The sequence below is a fragment of the Lynx canadensis genome, chromosome D4 (assembly GCF_007474595.2).
Source record: "Lynx canadensis isolate LIC74 chromosome D4, mLynCan4.pri.v2, whole genome shotgun sequence".
NCBI lineage: Eukaryota > Metazoa > Chordata > Mammalia > Carnivora > Felidae > Lynx > Lynx canadensis.
Genome location: NC_044315.2, coordinates 83,433,277 through 83,458,900, shown reverse-complemented (window position 1 = coordinate 83,458,900; position 25,624 = coordinate 83,433,277). Strand labels below are relative to the sequence as shown.

The following is a 25,624-nucleotide window of genomic DNA, read 5'->3' as shown; positions in this document are numbered from 1 at the left end:
TGATGTCCCCCATTCTGCAGATGATGGGCTTTGGAAGGTTCGACAGCCCCCCGTCCCCAGAATGAAATAACCAGACCTCTGGCCTTTCGTGGTGGGTCCACCACCCCTGGACAGACAACCCAGGTGGGGCCCCGAGCGGAAGTAGCACATAAGGTGGAGAGAGCAGGGAACAGCTTGTGCCTCCCTGGGTCTCAGGGCTTCTCACGCAGCCCTGCCCTGCCTCCACTCACATGCGTCTGGAGTGGCTTCCTGCCTCCTCCAGGGAGGCTGCTCTCCCCCGCTCCTCCCTCCTGGGCTGTGCCACATCCTCTGGCCCCAGGAGCATTTGAGCCAGGCTGAGGGCAGGAGGGCAGTGTTAGCAGCCCCTGGGCCCCTGCTTCACCTGGCTTCCAGCTCAGGGCCCGCCCTGGCACAAAGCCCTAACACATCATCACTGCTGCTCACCTCGGCCCCCAGCCCAGCTCTAAGAAGGGACCCGTGGCCCGTGGCCACAGAATCAGTGGTGGCAGGACCTGCTCCCACAGCCAGACTCCAAGTCCTCCTGCAGGATGACCCATCGTACCTGGAGCTGGTCCCACCTGCCCCCTGCCTTCTCCGAGCAGTCTGCCTGGGTGACTCCCACTCACAGTGACTGCCCCCGCCCCCTGACCCCCATGTTACCCAGCCGGGAGACTGTCTCTGGCCTCAGTTTCTTCCTCTGTACAATAGGGGTGATAGCGTTCATGGGGCTGAGGTGACGACTCACAGCTCTAAGGTGGTCAAGGGCTCAGTACCAGCCAGGTACACAGTAGGTGCTAATAGATGTTGGCTGCACCTACCCTGTTGAAGCTGGGGCTGTCTTGAGACCAAAAGACAAAGTGGCAGCTTCCCTTGTCCCACCCTTCTCCCAGGAAGCCTGGCAGGGTGACCCCCAGAGAGGAACAGGTCACAAGAGTACCCTTTATTGCTAGAGATACCACAGGGCTGTCAGAATTTCAAGGCAGGTGGGGAGGGTCAGAGCGGGTAACAATCTTGGACAGAAAGTTAGGGGGACTGAGCTGTGGGACCTGGCACAGCACCCGGGAGGGGTTGGGGGGGGGGCTCCTGAGGGAGAGGCAGTAGGTGGTGGCGGAGGCTGCTGTCTGTCCCCGGGGGGGCCCCCAGTTGGGCCTTTTAGAGGCTTGGAGTCAAGTCCGCATGCACTCTCTCTAGAAACCTGGGAGGAAAATGTTGGGCTGAGCTGGCAGATAATCACGGTGGGGACCCCTGGAGGGGAACTGAGGCTGGGGGAAGACCTTGGTGGGGATTCTGGACTGGGGAGACCCTGGGCAGTCTCCCGCAAGCCCTCTACGAGCCTCGGTTTCTCTAAAGAACACCTGATGCCCAGAGGGCTCCCTGGTTTCAGGAGGGGCGGTGGCCGGCAGGTATCGCGAGGGACACGGAGCTGGCAGCCTTCACTCCCCGGCACCTCGTGTTCAGGCCACCTGAGAAGGTCGCAGGGTGCGGGGTGGGGGTGGCGAGGGCGCCCGAAGGGCGGGGCAGGTTGGGGGTCCGGAGGAGGGCGGGGCCGGCCGCAGGGCGAGGTGGAAGCGGCTCCGTTGCTACGAGCGCCCTTAGCAACGCACCCATTCAGCAGAGACAAAGGCGCTGTCACTTGAGCGCAGAGGCGCCGCTGCCGCTCTTGTTCCCACCCGCGCCGCGCCTGCGAGGGTGGGGGGAGGGGCGGGATGGGGGCGCCGGCGGGCCCCGCGGAGGGCCTACCGCGCGCTGGCCTGCAGGGGGCGCCTCCTGCGCACTTTGCAGAAGGGGAGCTGAGACTCCAGGGGACGGGGACACCAGCTAAGGGTGGAGGCCCGCTGGGAGGCTGGGGTCCTAGAGACTTGGGTTTCAAATGTGCCTCCGCTGACACCTCTGTGACTGCCCCTGTGCCTCACTTTCCCCATCTGCGGGGTGGGGCCTGACCCCAGCTCTGACACTGCTCAATTTCCTCATCTGCACGGTGGGAGGATGGTTTCCCCGTGTCCCCGAATTAAAGGAGTCAGCAGATGCCGGGCTTTATAAAGCCCAGAACCCAGCTCTGGTTAGGGCTGCACGAACATGCCTCTTGCCCATGCCGGAAGGAATCCCTTGGTTGGTTTGAGGCTGGGCAGTGCCTGGCGGCCCCTCCTACCTATGTAGTCTTAAACCTATGTTTTAAGACTGAGGGAACTCAGGCTCAGAGAAGCTGACAGTGACCACAGGCCCCTCAGCTCGCCTAGGGCCAGGCTGAACTCCCCAGGCTCAGTCCTCTCTCCTTGAGCTGCGCCTGGGATGGGCCCAGCCTTGCCCCGCTGCCCCCAGGCCCCCCTCACCTGTCCAGCTGGGGAAACAACCCAGAAGGAAAGCGCTTGCCTCTCACCGGGTTTGGAAGTCATTTCAGGGCACAAGGCATCAGGACAGGGGCTCTGAGTGGGATGTGGCCAGGAGGCTGAGGGGGGTGGGGGAGGCAGACAGAGCGGGTGCACAGAGGAAGGCGGGCTCCTTGCGCACTGGCCCTCCTGCAGCACCAGCTCTGGGAAGGGTCCCAAACCCATTCCCTAAGTACACCTCTCCCAAAGAGCACCGTGTCTCCGGGCCAGGCCTACAGTGTGCTAATGGAAGACTTCAGGCTTCCACGAGGCGTCAGGTGTGGCTGCTTCTCAAATCCCTTCCATCCTGGTGCAGTGGGGCTGAGGGGGTGTCCGGGTGCCAAGGGGAGAGGGGGGACCCCCCTGAGATGGGAGCTGTACCTGATGCCTTGAATGCTGTCAGCTCCACAGCCTGAGGACAGAGGAGGCTGTCAGGGGGGTGGGCCCCTACTCCTTCTGCTCCCCCTTGCCCTGGGGGCCCTCGGCTCCCTTGGTGATGACTCCCCCACTACCCATGGCCTTGGCATTCAGGTTCTGCCAGTGTGCAGTGAGCACCTCCCATTGGCTCCCAGTGCCCTCGCACCTGCTGAGGAATGGGGCCCCTTGGATCCCCAGAGGAAGCCCCCCCACCCCCACCCTACCGTAGTCCCTGTGGGACATACTTGCTAGCCCCTTGGCAAAACCCTGCCACCCCTGTCCCAGCCTCACCGGTCTCTCAGGTTCTGCAATGGAGGAGAAGGTTGTGGAGATTCTGGGGCTGTGGGTCCCTAGCCGGGGAAAAACACTCGAGTAGGTGAACTTTTAGGAGGCTGAGGCAGGAAGCTCTTTCTCTGCTCTCCTGTCCTGGACAGGACCTCATTATCAAAGACTCTAAGGTTCCACTCAGACTTATTCCACAGATTAATGATGGAGAAACTAAGGCCCAGGGAGGGAAGGTAACTTGCCCAAGTGCACACAGCAGGTAAGCTAGGAAGCTCGTATTGAAACTCCTGGCCTGGCCTTACCCCCGTGCCCTGTCACAGGGCCCCAAACCTCATCCACCCACCTGACTTTGGGAACCCCTAAACCCCATCTGCGTGGAGACCCAAGGAAGACGACCCTGGGCAAACCCTGCCTCTGGGCTAGGAAGCAGGGGCCCCTGTTCCCTGGTGGTGTGGGAAAAAATAAGCCATTTCTAAGCTACCTTCCAGGCCCCGTGTTTGCAGAATTCCCTGGGCCTCAGTCTCCTTGTCTCTCAGATGGGTTGACAGGATCTGCCATTGCCTTCTCAGCTTTACCTGAGCACTGGGGAAACTGAGGCACTGGGTAGTACTCAGACTGGAGGGTGGTGTGGCCTTACCTCTAATAGCCAAGTGTCTTCGGGCTGGAGCCAAGGCTACAGGGTTGTTCTGAGAGACCTCCCAGGGACCAAGGGACCTAGGGTGGGACCCTGGGCCTATGGGGCTGGAGCAGACCTGAAAGAAAGGGGTGTCAGCACTGGAATCCTGGCTGTGAGTGGGACCTCCTGGCTCCCAGGATCCCCACCTGCCTGCACCCACCATAAATGCCTCTGTTGCCTTTTTCTCAGTCATCCTCTGCAGGGCATTCCGGACCTAGGGGATGGGAATTTGGGGTCAGTCCTGGGACCCTCCCCCTGACCCCCTGGCCACAGGTCCCCAGCAAGTAAGCCCTACCCACCTCACCCCCCGGCAGCCAGCGCCCTTGACTCACCTCCCCGTTGTAGGCAGCGTAGACCAGGAAAATGTATGGCCCCTGGGGACAGACCCAGGATGAGGGTGGGTGTCACTGCCTGGGACCCCCTCCCTCCCACCTGGCCTGGGGCCGCAACAGAAACACACCCAGAGATACCCCGAGACATTCAGAGATGCAGGCTGATGATCACAAACCCTGCTGACCCACTGTGCCCTCCTGCACTTGGGAGGGGGCATCTGTGACATTCTACAGCAGAGAGAACCAGAAGGGGGCTTGCCCCACTACCCCCCATACCTTCAGCCTCTGGCCATCAGGCAGCCTCTTGTCCTCTATGCCTCTGTCCCCTGCCACCTGCCCCATCCTCATGGCTGCAGGAGTGGGTGGTGGGAGGGGGCACACCTTCCTGTAATCAAGGCTAAATCAAGTCCTGGAACAGCAGACCTGTGAATGCATTCTGACTCGAGCCTCTAGCTGAGTGTCTCTCCCAACCTCCTCCGTGTCAGAGGCCTGGCCTCCCACTGTGTGTGAAGGACTCAACACAGTGGCCGAGTCATAGCTGGCTCTTACTCCCCACGCATGGGAGGACCAAGAGGTCTTGGCCACTCACAAAGTAACTTGGGGTTACAACCCTCATAGCAGCTCCATGATGGGGGTGGGGGTGGGGGTGGATTAATCCTATTTGATGGGGAGGGACCCTGGGGCCTGGGGCAGGAGACAGAGCAATGAGTCCCAGGCCCTGGAGTGTGGCTAAGCAGAATGGAATTTAGAGCCTGGGCCTTCCTGATTCTACCTGGATAGGCAACAGCCCCTGTCCTGAGGTCAGACTAGAGCACACGGGTTGGGGTCCAGGGAGCTCCTTGAGGCCTCAGACAGACCCTGGCATCTCCCCCCCACCCCCCACCGGCCCCCACAGCCAGCCTATCCTCTCACTGCAACTTCTGCACTGCCTTCCCCGTCCTGTCTCCTTTTACTGGCTCCTCATACCCAAAGGCATCTTTCCAGACTCCAGCCCAACCACACCCATGCCTGCCTAGCGTCCTCCCAGGCTCTCTGGTGCCCCCGGGATCATGTGTGAGCTCCTTACAACGGCTCAGGGGACCCTGTGCGGTCTGGCCCCCATGTCTCCTCCTGTCCCATTTCTCACCAGCTCACGTGACCCCCGCTCACGTCTCCATTGGATCTCCCCATGCTCCCCTGACTTCATTCTTTCCCCTCACCGTGTCTGGGTGTTAGCTGAGAATCATTCTCTCCAGGGAGCACCCTCTCCGCCTCCCCATGAGTGGCTCCTCTGTCCCCACACTGCCCCCACGTTCCTCTGGTCTCTCAGCCTCAATCATGCCAGGCTGTCGGAGTGTGGTTTTGGTGTTTGTCTCTCCCTCAGGCTGAGACCTCCAAGGATAGATTCTTTGATTCTGTGCACAACTATCCTCTTTAGTAAAGAACACAGAGCAGGTGCGGACTGGCTGAATGAAACCGATCCGCTCCCGTTCACGGTGCTCCCGGTGTGTGCCAGGTATTTGGCTTTGCCCTTTGCAAGTATCCTCTCAGTTGAACCCCACAATGACCCCATGAGGTGGAGAATATGATCCCCCTTATAGAGATGTGGAAACTGAGGCCTGTTTCAATGTGTCGGGGTCCTCTAACAAGACTCAGCCCAGGTAAGTGTGATCCAGAGCTGGTTAAAAGTGAGGCCCAGCTCTCCCACCACAAAACCCGACATGGGAGCCACAAAGAAACAAATCAGCCGTGAAGAGCAAACGAGGCCCGGCTGAGCTCAGTCCCTGTACCCCAGGCTGCTCCTTGCTCAACTCAGTAGGGAAGGAAGGCGGTCCTGAGGGCAGGTGCTGCCCGGTGTATGCCCCAGACAGAGAGAGGGACGGTGGCAGGTGGGCAGGGAGAGGAAGACAGGGAGGGAGAGCAGGTAGATGGAGGAGAGGGGAGAGGAAAGGCAGGCCTGGGGAGGGAAGCTGGGCAGGGACCTAGAGCCTGACCGGGGGACCTGCCAGCAGATGGTCACAGGACATCAGGGTGGGCCCAGGTCTCACGCCATCTGACCCCGCAAGGCAGCCTGTCCCCTCCTTCACCGGGAGACCTTGGTAAGGAAGGTCTGAGGCTGACTGGGAGGGGAAGAGAGGTCATGCTCAGAGGCAAAAGCTAGAAGGGTCAGGGGTCAACAAAAAGGGAGACAGCGAGAGGCCCACGGAGGGAGGGCCGGGTGGGATCCAGGCCAGAGGGGGAGGGGCTGTGATGGAGACAGCCTGAGACAGAGAAGGAACCTCAGAGAAAGTTCAGAGACGGAGACATGGCTCCGCCTCTGCCCACCTGAGGGCCACGCAGGGACGAAGCTACAGTGGTCGCCATGGCGATGGGCCGCTGCTGCCCTGGATGCCACTTGGGGGGCAGGGTGGAGGGCTAACCGGGCAGTGGCCCAAATTCGAACCGGGGGAGCTCCAGGAGCGTGGGGCTTGTTGTGTCAGGGAAGGGGTGTAGCACCGCCCCTGTCCCCTGGCCACTCAGGCCCACGCAGGTCTCTGGGAGCTGTGCTTCTTTGGGAATAACTGGAACCCCAGTTTTTCTTCACTTTCTGGGCCCCTCTCTTGGCATGGCCTCCATTCTCCCCCAGCAGTGGCCCCGTCTTTCCTCTCTCCACTCCCACACCTGGCCGAGAGTGACGAGTCCCCACGGCCCTGGGGGAGCCGACACCATGGACCGGGACCCTGGTAATCACCACCCTCTGCACCCTTCCTCGCTCCCTGCCCCCTCCCACCCTCCACACTTCACTCCCTGGCCTTGGCCATGGTCAGCTCCACAGGAGCATGGCATTTTGCTGCTTCCTTTCCTGCCCTGTCCCCTGTGCCTGGAACGGTGCCTGGCACCTGGTAGGCATTTGGCAAATACCACGTGGATGGAAGAAAAGCTGGGTCAGAGCCCTTCCTGACCTCAGCCCCACACCCTGCCCAATCTGGGCAGCTCTTCCAGGAACAGACCAGGCCCACGTGCAGAGGGCTGAGAACACAGACTCTGGACTTGGGCCCCAGCACTGCTCCTTCCTCCTGCGGGGCCCTGGAAATGACCTCATGGGGTCTCAGTTTCCCCATTTGTAAGGCTTATTCGGAGATAGAAGTACGAACCTGGCCCGGGGCCCGCAACACTGAGGCACCCCAAGTGGTTGCTGACAGCCTCGGGCCCCTTCTCCCAGGAGAGGACAGAGGATCCCCAGGATGAGCTCCAGGTCCCATGACTCTACAGAATTCGTACCCGATTTCCTGAGCTTGCTTTGTCTCTCCCTGGGTCACCCCACTTCTCAGCCCTGACAGGAGCTGGGAGGAGTAGGTGCAGACAACAGGGAGGGGTGCTGGGGGTGCAAGGGAGGCCGAGGGCAAGGGCAGGGGCAGGGGCAGGAAGGGCCCTGCTTGGACCCACCTCCCTCCCAGCACTCGGTCCCCCGGGCCGTGCCTGTCTGTGTCCATGTCTGGGTCGCCCACAGGGTTGCAAACCCCCTGAGGACAGGGACCCAGTCTGACCCCTCTCCGTGGTGGCTCCCGGACACGGGACCTGACAGGCACCCAGGAGGGTTCCTGCAGCCCCACTGTTACTGCCTCACCTAGGCGGGCTGGGCACTGTCCTCCTAACCAAACCCTTTTCTGAAGTGTCGTCCTCACCAATGCAGCAGCTGATACTGTCCCACAGCGGGCCACCCGCTGACCCCGAGGGGAGAGGTCACCAGTGTCCTGCACCCCTTCCTTGGCTTCTTGCCGAGACCCAAAGAGTCTCTAGTACCAGCCAGGGGGCTGGAACTTCTGCCGCATCCCTGAGTCTCTGGACCTCAGCTTCCTCAGCTGTGAAATGGGCCTCAAATCCTTCCCAAAGAGGCGCTGCCTCTTTGATTTGAGGCTTTGTTCCCACTCTTGCCCTCACCCTCTGGCCTCTTGACAATGCCCCTGGTTGCCGTGGTGACTCCCATGACGGAGAAGACACTCCTTCCCCCAACTCTTGACAAACCAGTCACTCTGAGCTCCACCGCGTGTCAGAGCCCTGGTCCCAGATGGTCCGGGGCCCGGAGGTACCTGGAAGGAATTGAGGCCCACGGCGGCGTAGGCCCAGGCTGGGCTGAGGTGCACCAGCGTGCCGACCAGCCAGGTCAGGCCCAGGACGGGCAGCAGGACCAGCACCGGCTTCACTGTGGCCCTGCAGGAGAGCGGTCGGGGCTGAGGGACGCCAGCGCGGCCCGGGGGCCCTGCAGGGTGCTGGGGAGGGCTGCAGCTGGGAGGTGCCTGGAGAGGAGCCGGAGCTACACATCAGGAGCCGCTCCTGACTTAGGTGTAGCTGGAAGCTTCGGCTGGACCTCCTGCCCCTTCTCAGACCCAGAAGTGGTATGAAGTAGGGTAGCGGCACTTGGGAGACGGGGTCCCGGTCCCAAACCTGGCTCAGAGGAAGGGCAGGGCAGCCGTCCCGAGGGACGGCTGAGGACTGGGCAGTGGATCCAGGGGGCGTGGAGTCTAAAGAAGTCTTCCCTCCTCAGGGGCCCCTGGGGCTCCCTGGGTTTTCGGGGACCTGCTGACTTAGGCCGCACTGCCTTTGGCAGAGAATGGGGGGAAGAGGAGGGTCAGGGGTGTCCTCCTTCCGGCAGGATGTGGCCCTGGAGAGTGAGGGGCATTCTTGGCAGGGGTAGGGACCTAAATCCTCACTCTGAACCTGAACTTCTGGGGACTGCCTGAACCCTGGGTCTCCCCTACCTTGTCCCTACTGGGTCATCAGTGCCATCGGTACAAGGTGAGCCTCCAGGACAGAGGCTTGTGTCTATATCCCCTCCCACTCACATACACTCAGGATTGATTACCATCCCCCCAGGGGACATGCATGGGCACGTGCTCACACGTGTCCACACGCATGAGTGTGCAGGTACGCACAAGCTGGGACACATGTGCACACACAGGCCCGTACATAGCCTTGCACACGTGGCCACGTGACCACGTACCGCCACCCTGGACTCACACATGCTCACACCCGACGAGCCTCACATCTGGCTGCCCCACTTCTGGCCCTCACCATATCTGGATCGTGATTTGCTGCCGCAGGCAGGGCTGGGGACTCAGCATGCGGGCGCGGCGGCGGGCACTGGACACAGTGACCATCACTACGCGGACCAGGATGCAGGTGTTGGCCTGGAGACCCGGTGTCAGTGGGTGAAACGGCTTCCCCCTTTCCCAGTATGACCCTCCCCTCCAGGCCCCCAGGCCTCCCTGCTCACAGTCAGCACGAAGAGCACGGGCCCCACAAAGGCCCAGATGGTGTCCGTGTGCACATTGAGCCAGCAGTGGCCAGCGGCCACATAGTCGTCAGGGGACATGGCCACCGTGATGGCCACGATGGCCACGGGCACGCCTAGGGGAAGAATAAATGCCCTCAGGACCTCGCCACGCATTCTGTCCTCTCCAGGACCTGGCCTCCAACCCAGAGCCGCAGCCCACAGCTGTCCCACGGGTAGCAGGTGCACTGGCGGGCACGGGGAGCTCTGGGAAGGGGGCTGGGTGGGCCCGATCCTTCTGGGGTGGCCTTGGAGCCCTGAGTAGCTGGGGAGCGGGAGAGCGAAACTGAGCTGAGGGCTCAGGCACGGGAGTCAGGGGGGATGGAGGGTGGTGACTGGCACGGGGGTCAGCGGGCCACAAATCGGGGAGACAGCGCTAGCAGTGGGGGGTTGAAGTGGTGGGAGTGGAGAGGGTTAAGAAGGGCTGGGGCTGGGTAAAGCTGGAGGGCGACTGGGCTGAGGAAACTGAGCTTGCGTCAGGGATGGGGGTGCTGGGCGCCAGGTGGAGATGGGGATCGGGTGGTGTTGGGCTGTGGTGGGGTGGGACAGCAACAGAGGCCATGCGAGGCAGAGTAGGGAACAGAGCAGGAGTGGGGAGCAGAGGGGCCTCACCCCAGCCCGTGGCGTAGTAGAGAGTCATCCTGGGGCCTGGGCGCATGCGCACGGCCACCACCTTGCTCCACAGCAATAGGCCCTCCACCAACATCCAGGAGAATGCGACCAAAAAGAGGAGATGCATTGCAGCTGTGACGGCCACACACGCCACCTGTGGGCGGGAGGGTGGCAGATCCCTACCAAGGCCAGCAGTGGCCGCAGCCCTGCCCTGGGTCCCATGCCCATGCCTGGCATTGCCAACCCAAAGAGGTACCGGCGGGGAACGTCTCGGGGAAGTGCCCTGGGCCCAGCTCCACCATTCTGGCCGTGTCCCCACCCACCCCAGGAAAATGGAGCCAAGTGACGATGCGGGGGCGACCCAGGAAAGATTGGCCCCCCCCCTGAACTCACAAGCACGCCTGCCGGGTGCCCACCTTGTTGGCCTTTGCCCACTCGCTGGCCATGAGGAAGCCCTCGGCAGAGGCCAGGGAGAAGGTGAGGTTCTTGTGGACCGTGGCTCGCTCTGACCTGGGGACCCTGGACAGGCAGGGGTCGGTTAACAAGGACACCACCACCAGCCCCCACGCCCCTACCAGCCCCTGCCTGCTGGGGTCCCTGGGGGTGGGCTAACCACGGGCAGAGACGGCAGCTCCACGGGAGGCCCACAGCCCTAAGGGGGGCCCTGGGGCAGGCTCTTCCGGGGCCAGGGGGAGACGTGCCCGGAGGAGGCCCACGGAGGCCCCCATGGGTGGGCTGGGCCCCGGGGTGCCGGGCTGCTGTGCTGAGCTCATCTCACCCAGCTGCCAGGAAGAGCAAGAAGGCGGTGGCCAAGGCGCAGAAGGACACTCCGCAGCCCACAAACGACAGCGTCCTCAGCAGCGACTCCTCCCCGGGGCTTCTCTGTGGGAGGGCCGGAGACCCCAAAGTACAGCGAGCCCGTCACGGCCCTGACCTGCCCAGACCAGGCCTCGCCCTGCCCTGGTCCGGCGAGGCTCCCCAAGGCTCCCCGTCTGCAGTGAAGCAGGGGTGGGGACAGCACCGGCCAGCCAGGCCAGGCCTGCACACGGCAGGCACTTAATAAGAGAGCGTTTGCATGGCCTCTCCTGCTGGCCCTCCCTAAACTGGCCCTCATGGGTCCGGCTTTCGGCTTTCGCTGCAGCCGCTAAGAGCCGGCTCGGAAGCGACAGACACACCCACTGGGAGCAGACTTCGTGTGACCGCCCCCCGCTGAGGAAGGGGCCTGGAGCTGACAGGCAAAAACGGCCATGCTCTGTTTCCACAGGGCAAATGTGTCGGCGAGCACGCTTCTCTGGCGTGCTCCCCAACACACCAAGTGACCCCCGCATTCCTGAGGCTCTGGCCCTGCCTCACTCAACCTCAGAGTCCCTTGGCGGCTCTAGTAATGCACCTCCCCCGCTCTCCTCCGGGGATTTGGGAATTTGTAAACGCTGGGCCCTCCCAGGGGCCTCCCCTGGGTCAGTCTCCTTTCACGTCTGAGGTCCGAGTTCGGCTCAGCCGTGGCTTTACCTACAGGCTCTTCGCCTCCAGCTGAGACCTCTTCAGCCCCGACACCCACCGGTCCCACGGCCCTGCACCCTGCGGCCTGTCTAAACCTGCTACCTGCCTGTGCCCTCTCCAAGATGACTCCCTTGTCCCCCAGCTGCCCAGGCCTTTGTGCTGGGCCACCCCCTCCTCCCCCAGTCTGCCCACTGTTCCCCAGTGCAGGGCCCCTGCCCTCTGCCTAGGCGACTGGCCCACAGACCCCTCTTTGCTCTTTGCTCTGCCAGCCCACTCCTGGCACCAGTGGGGCTCCCTCAGGGCCATCCAACACCTGCTTAACATGTCCACGTTCGTACTCTGCCCATCGGGTCTCCTCTAGGCTCTGTGCCACCTGACCCACGCCACCTTGCTCCTCCGCCTTCTTCTACTCCAGGACCTAGCACTGGAAGCTCCAGACAGTCAAAGTTCTAGAATGTGTCCAGCCTGCCTGTCAGTCTAGCCTCCTTGCCTTTGCTCAGACTGGCCCTCTGCTTGGAATGCCTTTCTGTTCAGTTCTTGGTCATCCTTTAAGACTTGGTTCTGACATCACCTTCGCCCACTCCACCCGCCCAGCCCTACCCGCCCCCCCTCCCCCCGGTACTCACCTGGACGTCATACACCTGCAACAGGACAGCAAAGTTGGTGCTGTGGTTGCAGAAGCACGCGGTAGAGTCCCGGTACAGGGTGGCCACAGAGCAGCCGGTAGTGGCCCAGGAGCCCCCTGTGTCTGGGCTGGGGGAGGGGAAGGAAGAGAAGGGCTCCTGAAATGGGGTGGACATGGGGCTGGGGGTAGGTGGCAAGCAGGGGAAAGCCTCTCTCCAAAGCGTGGGGCCCATCAATGCTCTGCCTCTAACCAGCTTTGTGACCTTGGGCACGCCTCTGCTCTTCCCCGGGCCTCAGTTTCCCATCTGTAAAGTGTACTTAACGCTCTCAGGGATGGTAGGGGGATAGGGCTAATACCGGCGATTACCACTGATTAACTGCATAACTTACTAAGCAACAGTGATTGATGTTCGGCTAAAGATACAGGGCAGGGAGCTGGGGCTAATCTCTGAACCCTCCTCTGCTCCTTCAAATGCCCAAGGGTCATGGCTTTGGATAGATGTCAAGTCTAATGCTTATTTGATGGATGAATCTCTTCCCAGGCATCCCACAGAGTGAGCCTGCATATCTCCTATGATGGAGTGCTCATTACCTCCTGGGTCACAGATTCTCTTGCTCCGGTTTGTCTGGAGCTGCTAGGTAAGAGGTTGAGGCCACCCCCATAAGAAAGGTGGCAAATGGAGACCAAAAACACACCTCACCTTCAAGAAGAATGGATGTCTTAAAAAAAAAAAACAAAACCCAATTGTCTTATTTAAAGAACTTGAAAATGGCAACTCACCTGCTGCTGAAGTTCCAGAAGGCACAGACAGGTTCCACCAGTTTCTGCGGGAAGGCCTAAGGGCAGGAAACAGGGGTAGAGCCGGTGTGTGTGTGTGTGTGTATGGAAGGGGGAGAGGGTCCAAGAGGATGCAGGGGGACATTGAGGCCTCTTTGAGTTTGAGGGTCCAGGGGTTTGCCCAACGTGGGTCATGGGTGAAGAGGTGGGAGAAAATGCCAGCAGGGAAGCAGAGGGGAGGAGGGGTGAGTAGGCTTTCATGCTAATATTGAAATGTTTCATGCATAATATTGAAATACTGGGAGCAAGCTAAATGTCCATCTTTTGGGGAGCGGTTAAACCGTGGTGACTCTTCCCTCTTGGGATGCTCTGCACCCAGCAAGAGGAACAAGCAGGTCTCAGTCTACTAGCAGGGAAAGAGCTCTGTTATACGTTGTTCAATAAAGACAAAAGCTGCACCTCGTTATACATGGTATGAGCTCATTTGCATAAAAAATACATATATCCGGTCTATATAATTGTGAAAACACACACACAAGGCCTGGGATTAAATGCACAGCTAATTTAACAATGGCTAGGTCTCAGTTTGAATGTGTTATGATGAACATGCCAGTTCTTTGGTAATTAAACAACGACAACAGTGTAGATTTTATGTCATTAAGCAGTGAGGAGACATCAGGCAACTGGTGGCAACAGCCCCAGTCCAGACAGGGAAAGCAGCCCGAGCTTAGGACTTGGGCTATTTGTCCCGACTGGAAAGAGTAACAGCAATGTCACCTTACTAGACTATGACACTGTGTGTCACATTCTTCATGTTTTTTATTGTGGGCGATCATCCTAGTAACCTAGGAGACAGGTATAAATTCATGTAATTTCCAACAAGGAAACAGCTTCAGAGAGGGAAATTAATCTGCTCAAGATCACACAGCACAGAGCTGAGGCTGGGTCCTGACTTGGTTATGCTCTTTCCAATAGTCCATGACGATGCCTCCAGGGAATGTAGTATTTCTTGGGTTGACTGAATTATCACCCCATGTATTCATTCGTCCATAATATTTTCCCCGGGGTCTCAGATACTATGTTGGGTGCTGGGAACACAAAGAAAACCTGCTGTTTGCTTTTGAAACGGATAATCATTACACTGCCGGTAGCATTTTCAAGTGGTATAAACGGAAAAAGCAGTGTGACTGTACAATCAAAAGCCAAAAAATTATGTATTTGTGTCCAGGAGCCCTATACCTGGCCACATATCCCCAGGAAACAGTCACCAGAATCAAAACGTATTATGAGTTGGAGTGCCCGGGTGGCTCAGTCTGTTAACCATCTGACTCTTGGTTTCAGCTCAGGTCATGATCTCACAGTTCATGAGCCCGAGTCTCACATCAGGCTCTGTGCTGACAGCACAGAGTCTGCTTGGTATCTCTCTCCCCCCCTCTCTCTCCCCCTCCCCCACTCATGCTGTCTCTGTCTCTCTCAAAATAAATCAATAAACTTAAAAAAAATTTTTTTAATGTATTATGAGTGAGGATTTTCACAGGGTTAGGCAGGGTTACTTGTTAGAAAAAAAAAAAAAAGCTGCAGATACTCAGGACTCATGACCAAGAGATGGGCATGTTCATTTTGGACCATCCCTGGGGAAGGTGGTGGAGCTGGACTTGACCTCAGTCAAGGCCTATACATGCTAGGACTAAACAGCAATGAGAAAGGATGTCTGTGACCAAGACAGTGCCAAAAACACCAGCAGGGAAAACAAGGGACATAAATGTTTACATGGCTCGGCTGAAAGAGGAAGGACTTTGATTTTGCAAAAGCAAAAAAAAAAAAAAAAAAAAAAAAAAAAATTATGGTTTTAGGAAAAATTTAAGAAAAATTGCAGGCATTAGGAAAAACAAATTATGGTACATCCATGTAGTGGAATCTTACTCAGCAGTACAGAGGAGCAAATTATTGAAACAGGCAATAATATAGATGATTCTCAAAAACACCAGCTGACAAATGAACCTTGAGCACAGCATGCACTATATGATTCCATTTATGCGAAACTTTGGAAAAGAGAGACATAATCTATAGTCACAAGAAGTAGATCACTGATTTGGGGAGAAGGCTGCCTGGGGAGGGGCCCAAACAAGCCCTTTGGGAATGTGGAAATGTTCTTTACCTTGACTGGGGCAGTGGTACCTAAGTGTGTATAATGCTCAAAACCCATCAGGTTGTCTAGTTAAAGTGGATGTTTTAGTGTCTGTAGATTTATCTACTTCAATCAAATTGGTTTTTAAAGTCTTGGGATGACATACAAAAGACTGATAAGATGTGGTGTGGTGTGTGTGTGTGTGTGTGTGTGTGTGTGTGTGTGAGTGTGTGTGTGTGTCCAGGATTAGTGGTTGTGGGCAAAGCAGACTTTGGCTTTCTCTGAAACTACTGTTTCAAAAGCAGGAAGGAATTTGTGTATTTCATGTAATGAAATTAAACATTTCTTGGCCATCTTTCCATGTCAGTTTATGGAAAAATACCTCATTCCTTATATGACTTCTGCTGACTGTTCCGCTGTGTAACCCCACATGACTTTTTGAGCCATCCCCTCTTGGTGGACATTTAGGCTATTTCCTCTCTTATGAGCACATTGCAGGGTCCTTGAGGACAATGGGATGGCTTGTGAGTTATTTTTCTTGAACATTTTTAGACTTTGGTTTAAATGAACAAATATTGGGGTATGGGAAGACCAAATCAGGATAAGTGTACCGGTGGTGGTGGTTCCCAGAAGCACCCCCAGTACCTGGGTCTGGTGTTGCAAGTGAAAGGTCACGGCCGTGCTGACCTCCCCGGTTTCATCCCATACCTCAGAGGAGATGATGGCTGACCCCACCTGGGTGCTTAGAAACCTGTGGGGAGAAGGGGAGCTTTTAAGGGCACCATATCAGTTGGCTGTGCGGCAGAGGTCATGGATGGCTGAGGTCATCTCATCAGGCCCCTGTGTGGGAGATGACACCCTCTGTGTCCAAAGAAACACCAGGAAATATCCTGTGCTTGAAATTTGGGCATCTGGGTTCCAGTCTTGCCTTGGGGACTTGGTGGTAAATTCAGTAAGCCCTGTCTTCTCTCTGAGTCTCAGCACTGACGCCAGGACCCTAGACAGTAGTTGAGCCAGGTTCCAGCAGCATATCTTTGGAAGGCCCAGAGATGTGCGTGTCTCGGGGATGGGGAGGGTTTGGCTCTGGTTGCTAAGGGCAGAATTACCTACCAGAATGATGGCTCTGGGATGGGATGGAGGCCTGGCCTTCCCTGGGGAGGGGATCCAGACCCTCAGCAGCCTACTGGGTAGGGCCCACTAACCTCTGCAATTTGCTTGCCTCTTCTGAGCTGTCAGGGGCCTGGGGCTCCAGGCCAGGCTCCCCTAGGGTTTGCCGGAAGACACTCGAGCTGAACCAGCTGTGGATCACGGTGACTCCAGAGAGGCCTGGCTGAGTGGGAGGAAGCCTAAGACCCCACCCTGTGACTGAGCAAGCACCACGGGTTGGCCCCGAGGGAGATGCTCTGCCCACCTTACGATCAGGGAAACTGAGGCTCAGAGAGATTAATTGACTTCCCAAAGATCACCCGGTTAATAAGTGGAGAAACGAGAATTCCAACCAGCAACAGGGCATGCACTTAACCTGGCAGCTCTAAAGCCCTTTGCCTCATGTCCTGATTCCCCAGCCCCGGGTGACAGCAAGGGTGGCGGCTCCCTCCACCACCCACTTCTAAGAGGAAATGGGTGGGGTTCAGCGGAGGAGACCAAGTGAACACCTACTATGTGATAAGCACTTTTAACCCCACAGCAGCTTACAAGGCAAGTACTAGCATGACAGTCTTCCAGATAAGGAAACAGGCTGTGAACAGTGAAGTGACTTATTCAAAACGGCAGAGTTAACCCAGGGCTAACTGGCGCTAACCCAGACCCCAGCAGGGCCCCACCACCCCCTCACCCTCACCCACCTTTCCCGAGGAGGCGCTCCACTTCACCTGCGGGGATGCGGATGTGGCCGGGCCCCTCCGGATGCCCACCGGGCACCGTGAACACATAGCCCTCCGTGCCAGCCTCCGTCAAGCGTAGACTCCGCACCTCCAGGCCTGGGATCAAATGGGGTTGGGCGGCTGGACCTTCCAAGGGAGGTCTTTCTGCAGAGCTGGCCTAGCCGGCAGGGGCTGCCCCCCCTCTCCCCACCACAGGCCTGGGCCACTATTCCAGCTCAGAGAGGTTCAGCGACTTGCCCAAGGGAGATCTGACTTCTTCAGGTCTAGGGGAGGGGATCACTAGAAGCAGGCCCCTGGGTGGGGGGGGCAGGACCTGACTATCAGAAACCACTGGGTGCCTGGAGGACACAAGTTTTGCCAAAGTTCCCCATAAATGATCTCCCCCAGTCAATCTACAAACACTCACTGAGTGTGTACTTGGGTCTGGCCTGAGATCCAGAAATGACTCAGAAATACCCCTGGCTTTCAGGGAGCTTTGGCAAAAACGAAGTAATTACCACAAAATGCAACAGGAGATATTTCCAAGACATAGGGGTAACAGCAAGAGGAGGAACTGTCAGGAGAGAGCTAAAACCAGGCAAGGCATCCTAGAGGAGCTGATGCCCAAACAAGGTTCTGAAGGCTATACGGGAGTTTGCTAAGAGGTCGAGGAAGAAAGGGCATTGTGGATGGAGGGCGCAGCACAGACAAAGGCAGGGGACAGAATGGAGTGTCTGCTGTGGTGCTGACAGCTCCCAGTGACCAAAGCTGAGAAGAAATGTCTGAGCCCGGGCCCCCCCAGGGCCCAGATGTATGGGACAGGTGCACAGCAGGCTCACCCACACAGCGACGCTGGATGTGCATTCGGGGCCGCCCAGGGGTCAGCGTGGTGCTCAGCAGGGGCGCCAAGCGCTGTAGACTTGCCACCAGGGCCATGGGTCCGCCAACCACCTGGGAGGAGCCACATCTCAGCCCCTCCTGCTTTGCACCTGCGGCTGCCAGCCGCGACCGCTGTAGTTAACACATTCTCAGAGATCTGTGAAGTGGCCTGCCTGCTCCAGACCCTCGGTGGCCCCGTAGGGCCTCCAGGATCAAGTCCTGGGTCCTCAGGCTGGTGTTTGAGGCCCTGCCCGATCGGCCTCCTCTGACGCCTCCAAGCCACGTCATCCTCCAGCCCAGGCGAAGGCCTGGTAGTCCTCTGTGCCTGCTGGCCGGTTGTTTGCTAGCTGGGCACACTCTGCAGGCAGGGCCGTGCCTCCCCCTCCTTTGATCTCACTCTGTGCTAGACCTATAGAAGGGACTCGACCTTTCGGTTCCAAAAGGGAAGCCATGTGGGGGTGAGGCCAGGTGGGGGCGGGGGGGGGGGGCTTGCAGTAATGGAACAGCTACTCTAGGCAGGGTGGGTATGATCACCTCTGTTCTTCAGGGAGGAACACCAGGGTTCAGAGTCCAGCTTTTCCTAGCCTACCACAGTGCCTCAGTCCCTCAGCCAAAAATGGGTTTATACCCTTCCCAGGTTGGGCGCTCGCTGCCCAAACAGGGGAACCGTTCTGTGGAGCCGGCCTCCCACACTGTGTCATCTCCACCCCGTCCCCAAGCCTAGGTCCCTGTTCTGTCCGCCGAGGCCACAGAGGCACCATCTCTGCTCCTTCTGCCCCAAAGGCTTTCAGGTGATGTCTATGATCCCTTGTTCTCTCCTTTCTCTAGGCCAATCACTCCCAAGCCTACAGCCACTTCTGCCAGGACGACGTTTCTAGCACCCATGCCATCTGGATAGCATCTCTCTATGCTCTCCTGAGCGTCTGGGCTGTTTTGGAAGACAAGATGGCTGGATACTCAGCATAGAGGACCTGCCTCTGAAGGTGGTCAGCAGAATCTTGGATATGGGGGGGATCCTTATGGATTCCTGGCTCTTATTTTCAACCACAGAAGCTATTATTCACGAACAGTTGTATGTGGAAGTTCAAGTTACATCATAGGTAAAAGAGGAGCTTCTCTCGAACGCAGAGACGGACCCAGCGATGGGTGCTGACTCACCCACGGCTACACAACAAGCTGGTGGCAAGGACGGCAAGCCCCCCTGCCCCACCCAGCCCTGCCAGCCTCACCTCGCTGATTGAGAGCCACGCGCCAGCCAGCTGCTCCTCCAGGACCAAGCTGGCCACAGACATGATGCCCTGGCCTAGCTGCTCCCAGGGCCCTGTTAAGGGCTCTGGCTCCCCAGCCCCGAGGGCTGTCACTCTCTTTAGGAAGTGCACGACAGCCAGCAGTGCAGCCGGCCCCAGTGGAGCTGACTCCTTTGCCAGGACCCTCTCCAGGATACCCAGGAAGCTGGAGGCCTCAGCCAGTGACAGGTGTCCAGGGGCTTCAGAGAGGGGGTCAGGAAGCAGCTGTGGGCAGAGGAACCACTTACTGCCGGCCTGGCTGTCAGGAAGAGATCTCCCAGGGATCACACTTGGGCCCCACTAGGGTCTTCTTAGTGGGCACGTGTCTAACCCAGCTCTCCAGAGCTCCAAAATAGGGAATACAAACAACCTTAATCCCTGAAGACACATTTGGTGGGTGTCCCCTTTATAGGTGAGGAAACTGGGCGGCAGGGAGGTGACCCATAGTGTCCCCAGACTCTTCAGCCCCCAGGAAGGGGGCTCACCACTACGGTCTTGGCCAAGGCATTGACTCTGCTGATAACATCCTGGCCAGGCCACGACTGGGCATCCTGCAGCCGCTGGTAAGTGTCTGCAAAGGAGGGGATGCCAGGCTGGGTCCTGAGCAACACCGCCCAGAGGTGCACCACCCACCATTTGCTGCCGAGGGAGGAAGAGCATGTCGATAGCTGTGCGTCCGGAGCCTTACACAGTGTTCTAGATGGGGAAACTGAGGCATACAATGGCAAAATCATTTGCCCAAGGACACACAGCTGGGGTTCGTCCCCAGGTCTGTCTGGCCCCGCTGTCCTGTGGTTTGAACTCCGTGGAGACCCTGAGACTTTGAGAAGATTCTAAATTCCCAGTTTGTGCCAAGTGCTCACTCCCTCTCACCCTACACTGGTCCATGCCCAGTTTCCCCTTCAGCAGAGCCCTGGGGACTGCCAGGGCGCACCTGTCCGGTAACAGCAAAGGAAGAAATGTGGTTGAAGGCAGAGCAAAGAGCCCTCGGTGCCGGATCCTGGGTTCCACGTAGGGCACTCTTCTGAGGGCACTGGCAGGGATGGGAGAAGTGTCAGCGCTTTATCCTGGTTCTCCAGCAGTCCCTGGAGTCACCTGTTCGGGCCTTGAAGGCACCTGCACACCTTAGGGGGCCAGGACGCGTAGCCCCGGAGTTAGGGGGCGACGCGGTAACCCGGGTGAAGGACGCTGCAGCCAACACAAGGCTGGGCAAGGCGGCCAAGGGTCGAGCCTACTCAGGCTACTGGGACTGAGCTTTTTGCCCGACGTCTGGGCGGCTTGGGGGAGCGTGACCAGAGCTGGGCGTGGCCAGGTTCACAAGTGGTGGGCTGGATCTTGAGCTCACAAGGAAGCGCGCAGAAGCCAGGGGGCGGGGCGTTGAGCCGAAAGGCGGGGCGGGGCCTACGAGCCAGAGGGCGGGGCGGGCCATACCTGGACAGAGCAGGCGCACCCGCAGGGGCGGCAACAGCGAGGGCGTGACGTCCAGGGCGCCCAGGTCCCAGCGGAAGAGCAGGCCGCCGGGTGGCGGCGCGCAGGCCCGTGCCCGACGCAGCTGCGCGGGGCTCAGGGCCCGAGCCCACAGGTGGAAGTCGGTGAGGTTGCCGCTGAAGGCATCGCGCGCCGAGAAGCCACCGCCCAGAGAGTCCTGATCCTGGCCCAGCACGAGGATGCCGCCCGCTGGCACCGGGTGGCCCGCGCCCAGTCCCCGCGCTCCGGCGCGCCGCCGCCCGTCGGCAAACAGCGCCCAGCGCCCGCCGCGCTGCTCCCACGTGGTGCACACGTGGTGCCAGCGGCCGTCGGCGCGGAAGGCGGCGCGGAAGGGCGCGTGGTGGCCGCGCACCACCAGCGCCGCGTGCACGGCGCCGCCCGGCTCGGCGAAGGCGCGCAGCTGCAGAGCGTTGGCGAGGGAGGGCGCGGCGAGGGAGAAGAGCGAGCTGGCGTCGTTCGAGACGCTGGAGGAGGTCCCACGCACGGCGCGGCACGCGGTCAGCGCCCCCAGCGCGGGCAGGGGCGTCCGCAGCCGCGCCGCCCTGTCCGCGGTCCGCTCGCGGAACACCAGCGCGGCCGTGGGGAGCGCGCCTGTGGGGACACGCGGGCCGGGACCTCAGTGTCCTCAATCTGCGCACTGCCTCTGACCACCCACTGGCGGAGCTCCGGGGCCCCTCCTGGGCTTTCGGGTGTCTCCCAAACTCGGGAAGGAAGAAATGGGGGCTCCAGTGCCCATACCCAGGCGGTCAACCCTGCGTTTCAGTTCTGGACGAGGGAACCTGAAGGTGCGACGGGGACTTCTGGGCTCCATTCGGTAGGACTGTCACTGTGAGCTCCGGTCTCTGGAGCCCCCCCCCCCCCCCCCCGCCACCTCCTCCTCCCCACTTCCCCGGCCCTGGGCCCACACTCACGCCTCTGGGGGGGTCTCCGCAGAGGGGCCTCCCTTTGGCCCACCCAGATGGGGTTGGGCAGCCATGGAGCAAGGACCTCAGCTGGGGGCGCCAGTGCCAGGTGGCCAAAACGCTGCTCACATGACTCTTGAGCCTGCCACCAGCTCAGCTGCTGCCCTGGGAACTTGCACACCCCGTCTGGGGTCTCCACCACCTCACCGGGGTCCACTGGAGCTGCAGGGTCAGAGGAGACACAGTGTGGGAGAGCAGTGTGTGGGCCTGTGACCCTTGGGGTGGGCTGGGCGTGGTGGATACTGAGCTAGGAGTCATTTGGGTCCGAATGCTCTATGACCTGGTGGGTCTAGTCCTTTTGTTTTGTCATCTGTATACTAGCAAGAATAAAATAGACACAAGTGAAACCTTCACCCCATGGCCGGGGATGGTGGGGCTGAACTAAATGGCATCTCCTCCCTTCCTTTGCCTTAGAGGCCAGTGCACCAGGTGGACCACAGGCTGGCGGAGCTGGGGAAAGGGGAGCCTCTCTGGGGCCCTCATACCAACCTGGGAGCCAAGAGCTCCTTGCTTCACCTGGGGAGTTGGAGGGTGTCCCAGAGAGACTCCTTATCTGAGAGAGAAGAAGACAGGTTGGGGCTGGGTTGGGTCCCCACCCCAGTGTGTGCAGTTAATGGGTGCTCTGGCAGGGTGCACTGGAAGCTGCAAGCTCTGCAGTCAGACCTGGGTTCAAGTCCCACCCAGAGTGTGATCTTGGGCAGGCGCTTCACTGCCTTGAACCTGTTTCTCCCGCGTGAGGAATAAACAAGCTGATGAGTGAATGCAAAAGGTGTCGCACCAGTGGATGCTTTTAGTCTGTTGTTATGCCAGGGGCTTATCCTGTGTGACCTTTGCAGTGGCCTCAGAGGTGGCCACTTGGAACCCAGCAGCTTTGAGTCTCCCTTGGCTTCCTCCCCCACATCCCCCCACCAAGTTCAGGTACCAGGAGGTAGAGGAGGCAGTAGCACCAGGAAGCCATTCTGGATCCAGCAGGGGCCAGTGAGGGACAGCAGGGGTCACAGGTGTGGCCAGTGTGGACTGAAAAGGAAAAACGCAAAGGAAAGTAGCTCAGCGTCCTGCCTTACTACCCGCTCTGTCCCCTACGGGGTCATATTCCCCATGTTTGGCTCCCAGACCTCACTGGGCTGGGAGCCCAGGATGGGCTGGGCACATCTATGTGACATTTACTTGTACAAAAGGATGGTCTCCAGGAGCCCCTTCTAGGACCACAGCTGGGAAACACTGTAGCCCTGGTGAGCTGGGAACGGCAGGGGGTCAGGGGGAGGGAAGGCCAGAGAATGGTGGGAACAGAGTGTAGGACCCTTGTAGGTCTCCTTGTGTTCTTTTGGGCTCATAGCTTGGCATTCAAGGTTCTGCTTAATGAGGCCTCTGCCAAGCTTTCTGGCCTCACCAGTCTCACTATCCGCCCCTGCAACCACCTTTCCCCCTACCCCCCAAGCTGCTCCCATTCCCCCATTTCTCCAGGCAGCAGCTCTTCTCCAGAGCTTTGACCATCCTGTAGCTCTTGCCCGGACTGGCCTTGCCCCCTCAGTGGCACCTCCTACAAGATCAGCTTGTGATCCCTTCATCTGCTCAGCACCCTGGCCAGGCGCTGTAGTGAGCTGAGGATACCCTAATTGTGGGTGGTTTGGGCATTACTCTTAAAAGTCTGGGGGGCTTCAGGCCTCCTGGGTCTCTGCTCCAGCAGTGGCCAAGCACAAATGGGTCTCAGAAAACACTGGAGATGAAATAATGCTCCACTGTGTCCTGCCAGCTGGCCTCATGCCATCTGGAAGTCTGAAGCCGTCACCAGTGATAATTCATACCCTTTCCCCCTTTCCAGATAAAGTGCCTAAATATGAAAATCAAACACATCCCAGCATGGGAAAACATGGGGGTTCACACTTTGGACTCTGAATAGCACCAATTTATTGTCGCTTTTCCCCTTTTTAAACAGCACCTATGTCCGCCCTCCTCCACCCCCCCAACCCCCACTTTAGTGGGTGGGAATGGTATGAGTCTGGTCCAAGACTGAGGCTTGGTGCCTAGTCTGTGCTGGGCACACAGTGCGGGCTCAATAAATGCTGATTGTCTCACTCCCCTGTTCACTCTGCCTGTATTTGCCCCCACATACTCCTGGCCCCCCCTTCCTTGCTCACCAAATACTCGTTGGCACCCAAAAGGGAGATGCGAGGTCTGGCCGCCGCCACTGCGTGTCCCTTCTCGGCAAGGGGCCAGTGGGGAATCCCTCTTGGGCTGATGGGCCAGGACCAGGGCCTCCCCTTCACCCGCGCTGATCCCTCTCCTCTTCAAAGCCCGGGTCCTCACCTGCTTCTTCTGGCCCGGCGCCTACGGTCGGCTCACTCGCTGCGAACTGTTTCTGGGACGGAAATCCAGCAGCGGAAATCTGCTAGCTCTCTGCCGTATGGTGGAAACCTCGGGTGCGGGGCGGGGCCGAGGCGGTGCGGGGGCGGTACTAGCAGACCCCGCCCCTCGACCCCAGCCCCGCAGTCAGGGACACCTGCCTTCTGGGCGCGCGGAGGGCAGGGCAGGCGCCCCAGCCGCGCGAGCAGTGGGAGGGCACGTGGGGCGGACCGCGGGGAGTTCCCCAGTTTCTGGACTGGACCCGCCGTGCCTCTCCCCCCTTGAGTAGAAGGGGCCACCTTGGGAGGCTTGGATCCCAAATAAATTTGTGGATCCTTTGAACCAATCCCATCTCAGGCTGGACCGTGGGAAAGGAGGGAGCGTTCAGTAGCCTGCGCTGGACCCCTGCAGGCCTCATTTCCTTTACCTTCAACCCACCGTGAGGAGGGGCCACCATGAGGACTGAGGGCTCTCCCCCAGGTTGGACAGCTAATGAGTCGCAGAGCCCAGCCTTGAACCTGGGTCTTTCGGTCTTCATCCAGGCCATTCAAAACGTAAGGGCAAGGTGACAGGAGAGGCCCTGTGTGTGTGTGTGTGTGTGTGTGTGTGTGTGTGTGTGAGGTGGGGGGAATTGAAAAGTTTTGGCCTCTGGGGGCAGAGCCTGGGACAAGTGGTGGGGCCAGGAGCAGGGAGAGAAGCTAAGGGGACGGGGGGAGGGACACAGAGGTGGAGCTCCCAGTAGGAATGATGTGCATCTGGGACCCGTGGCACTCTCCTGCCTCAGTAGCAGGGATTCCTGCTTGGGAGGGAGATCAGACAGATCCAAGATCACCTCGACTGACCTGAAGCACGTTGCCTAATTTCTCTGAGCCTCAGTTTCCCCATATGTAACATGTGGATAATAGTACACAAGTCATGGGGCTGCTGTGTGATTTAAGTGACTGACAAAGCCTGTGGCTTCTACCTGGTGCGAGGCATACAGTCCGTTTAATATCCTTGTCAAAACTTACCTTACAGTTGTTAAAGTAGCCTGTTGGCTGGGGTCCCTGGGTGGCTCAGTTGGTTGAGCATCGGGCTCTTTTTTTTAAACTTTTAAAAAAATGTTTATTTTTGAGAGAGACAGAGAGACAGAGCATGAGCAGGGGAGAGGCAGAAAGAGGGAGACACAGAATCTGAAGCAGGCTCCAGGCTCTGAGCTGTCAGCGCAGAGCCCGATGCGGGGCTTGAACTCACGAACCGTGAGATCATGACCTGAGCCGAAGTCGGACTCAACTGACTGAGCCACCCAGGCGCCCCAAGCATGGGACTCTTGATTTTGGCTCAGGTCATGATCTCAGGGTTTGTGATTTTATATTAAATATAAATATATATATTTATATAAATAAATAAATAAACTTAAAAAAATAGCTTGCTAGCAACATGATGGTTTATATTTTTCCAATTGTTTTTATTGTGGTAAAATACATATTAAAAAATTTACCATCTTATGATGATTTCTTTTTATTTGTTTTTTTTTTTTTTTACTTTTATTTTCTTAAGTAATCTCTACACCCAATGTGGGGCTTGAACTTACAGACCTGAGATCAAGCGTTGCATGCTCTACTGACTGAACCAGCCAGGCACCCCAATGGTTTCTTTTTAAAAGAATAGGGAAGGGAATCAAAATGGTGATATATTTGTCCAGTGTGCTCTTCCTCCAGCTTTCCCTAGGCTCGAGAATTTTCAAAATAAAAGTTGGAAGATAAGAGGTCCCCATTGGGGCAGAGTTCTGAGCACTTCCCAGGTTCCTGGGCCTG

The 25,624-nt window shown here is 58.4% G+C and overlaps 2 protein-coding genes across 2 annotated transcripts; both read right to left on the bottom strand.

Annotated features, from left to right (window-relative positions):
- Positions 1–925: 925 nt before the first annotated feature.
- Positions 926–19,602, bottom strand: LOC115499806 (adhesion G-protein coupled receptor D2). Its single transcript, XM_032595637.1, has 18 exons — positions 19,521–19,602; positions 17,710–19,260; positions 16,853–16,987; positions 16,211–16,334; positions 15,654–15,759; positions 12,884–12,939; positions 12,105–12,231; positions 10,757–10,860; positions 10,395–10,497; positions 9,979–10,132; positions 9,310–9,443; positions 9,108–9,223; positions 8,126–8,246; positions 4,077–4,118; positions 3,905–3,958; positions 3,706–3,820; positions 3,075–3,133; positions 926–2,778 (listed from the first exon to the last, which is right to left on the bottom strand). Exons 2-18 carry the CDS (start codon positions 17,804–17,806, stop codon positions 2,641–2,643), a joined length of 1,785 nt encoding a protein of 594 aa, XP_032451528.1. The 5' UTR covers positions 17,807–19,260; positions 19,521–19,602; the 3' UTR covers positions 926–2,640.
- Positions 19,603–21,282: 1,680 nt separating this feature from the next.
- LOC116738422 (adhesion G-protein coupled receptor D2-like) lies at positions 21,283–23,856 on the bottom strand. Its single transcript, XM_032595526.1, has 5 exons — positions 23,793–23,856; positions 22,408–22,502; positions 21,975–22,038; positions 21,435–21,647; positions 21,283–21,302 (listed from the first exon to the last, which is right to left on the bottom strand). Exons 2-5 carry the CDS (start codon positions 22,441–22,443, stop codon positions 21,283–21,285), a joined length of 333 nt encoding a protein of 110 aa, XP_032451417.1. The 5' UTR covers positions 22,444–22,502; positions 23,793–23,856.
- Positions 23,857–25,624: the final 1,768 nt, after the last annotated feature.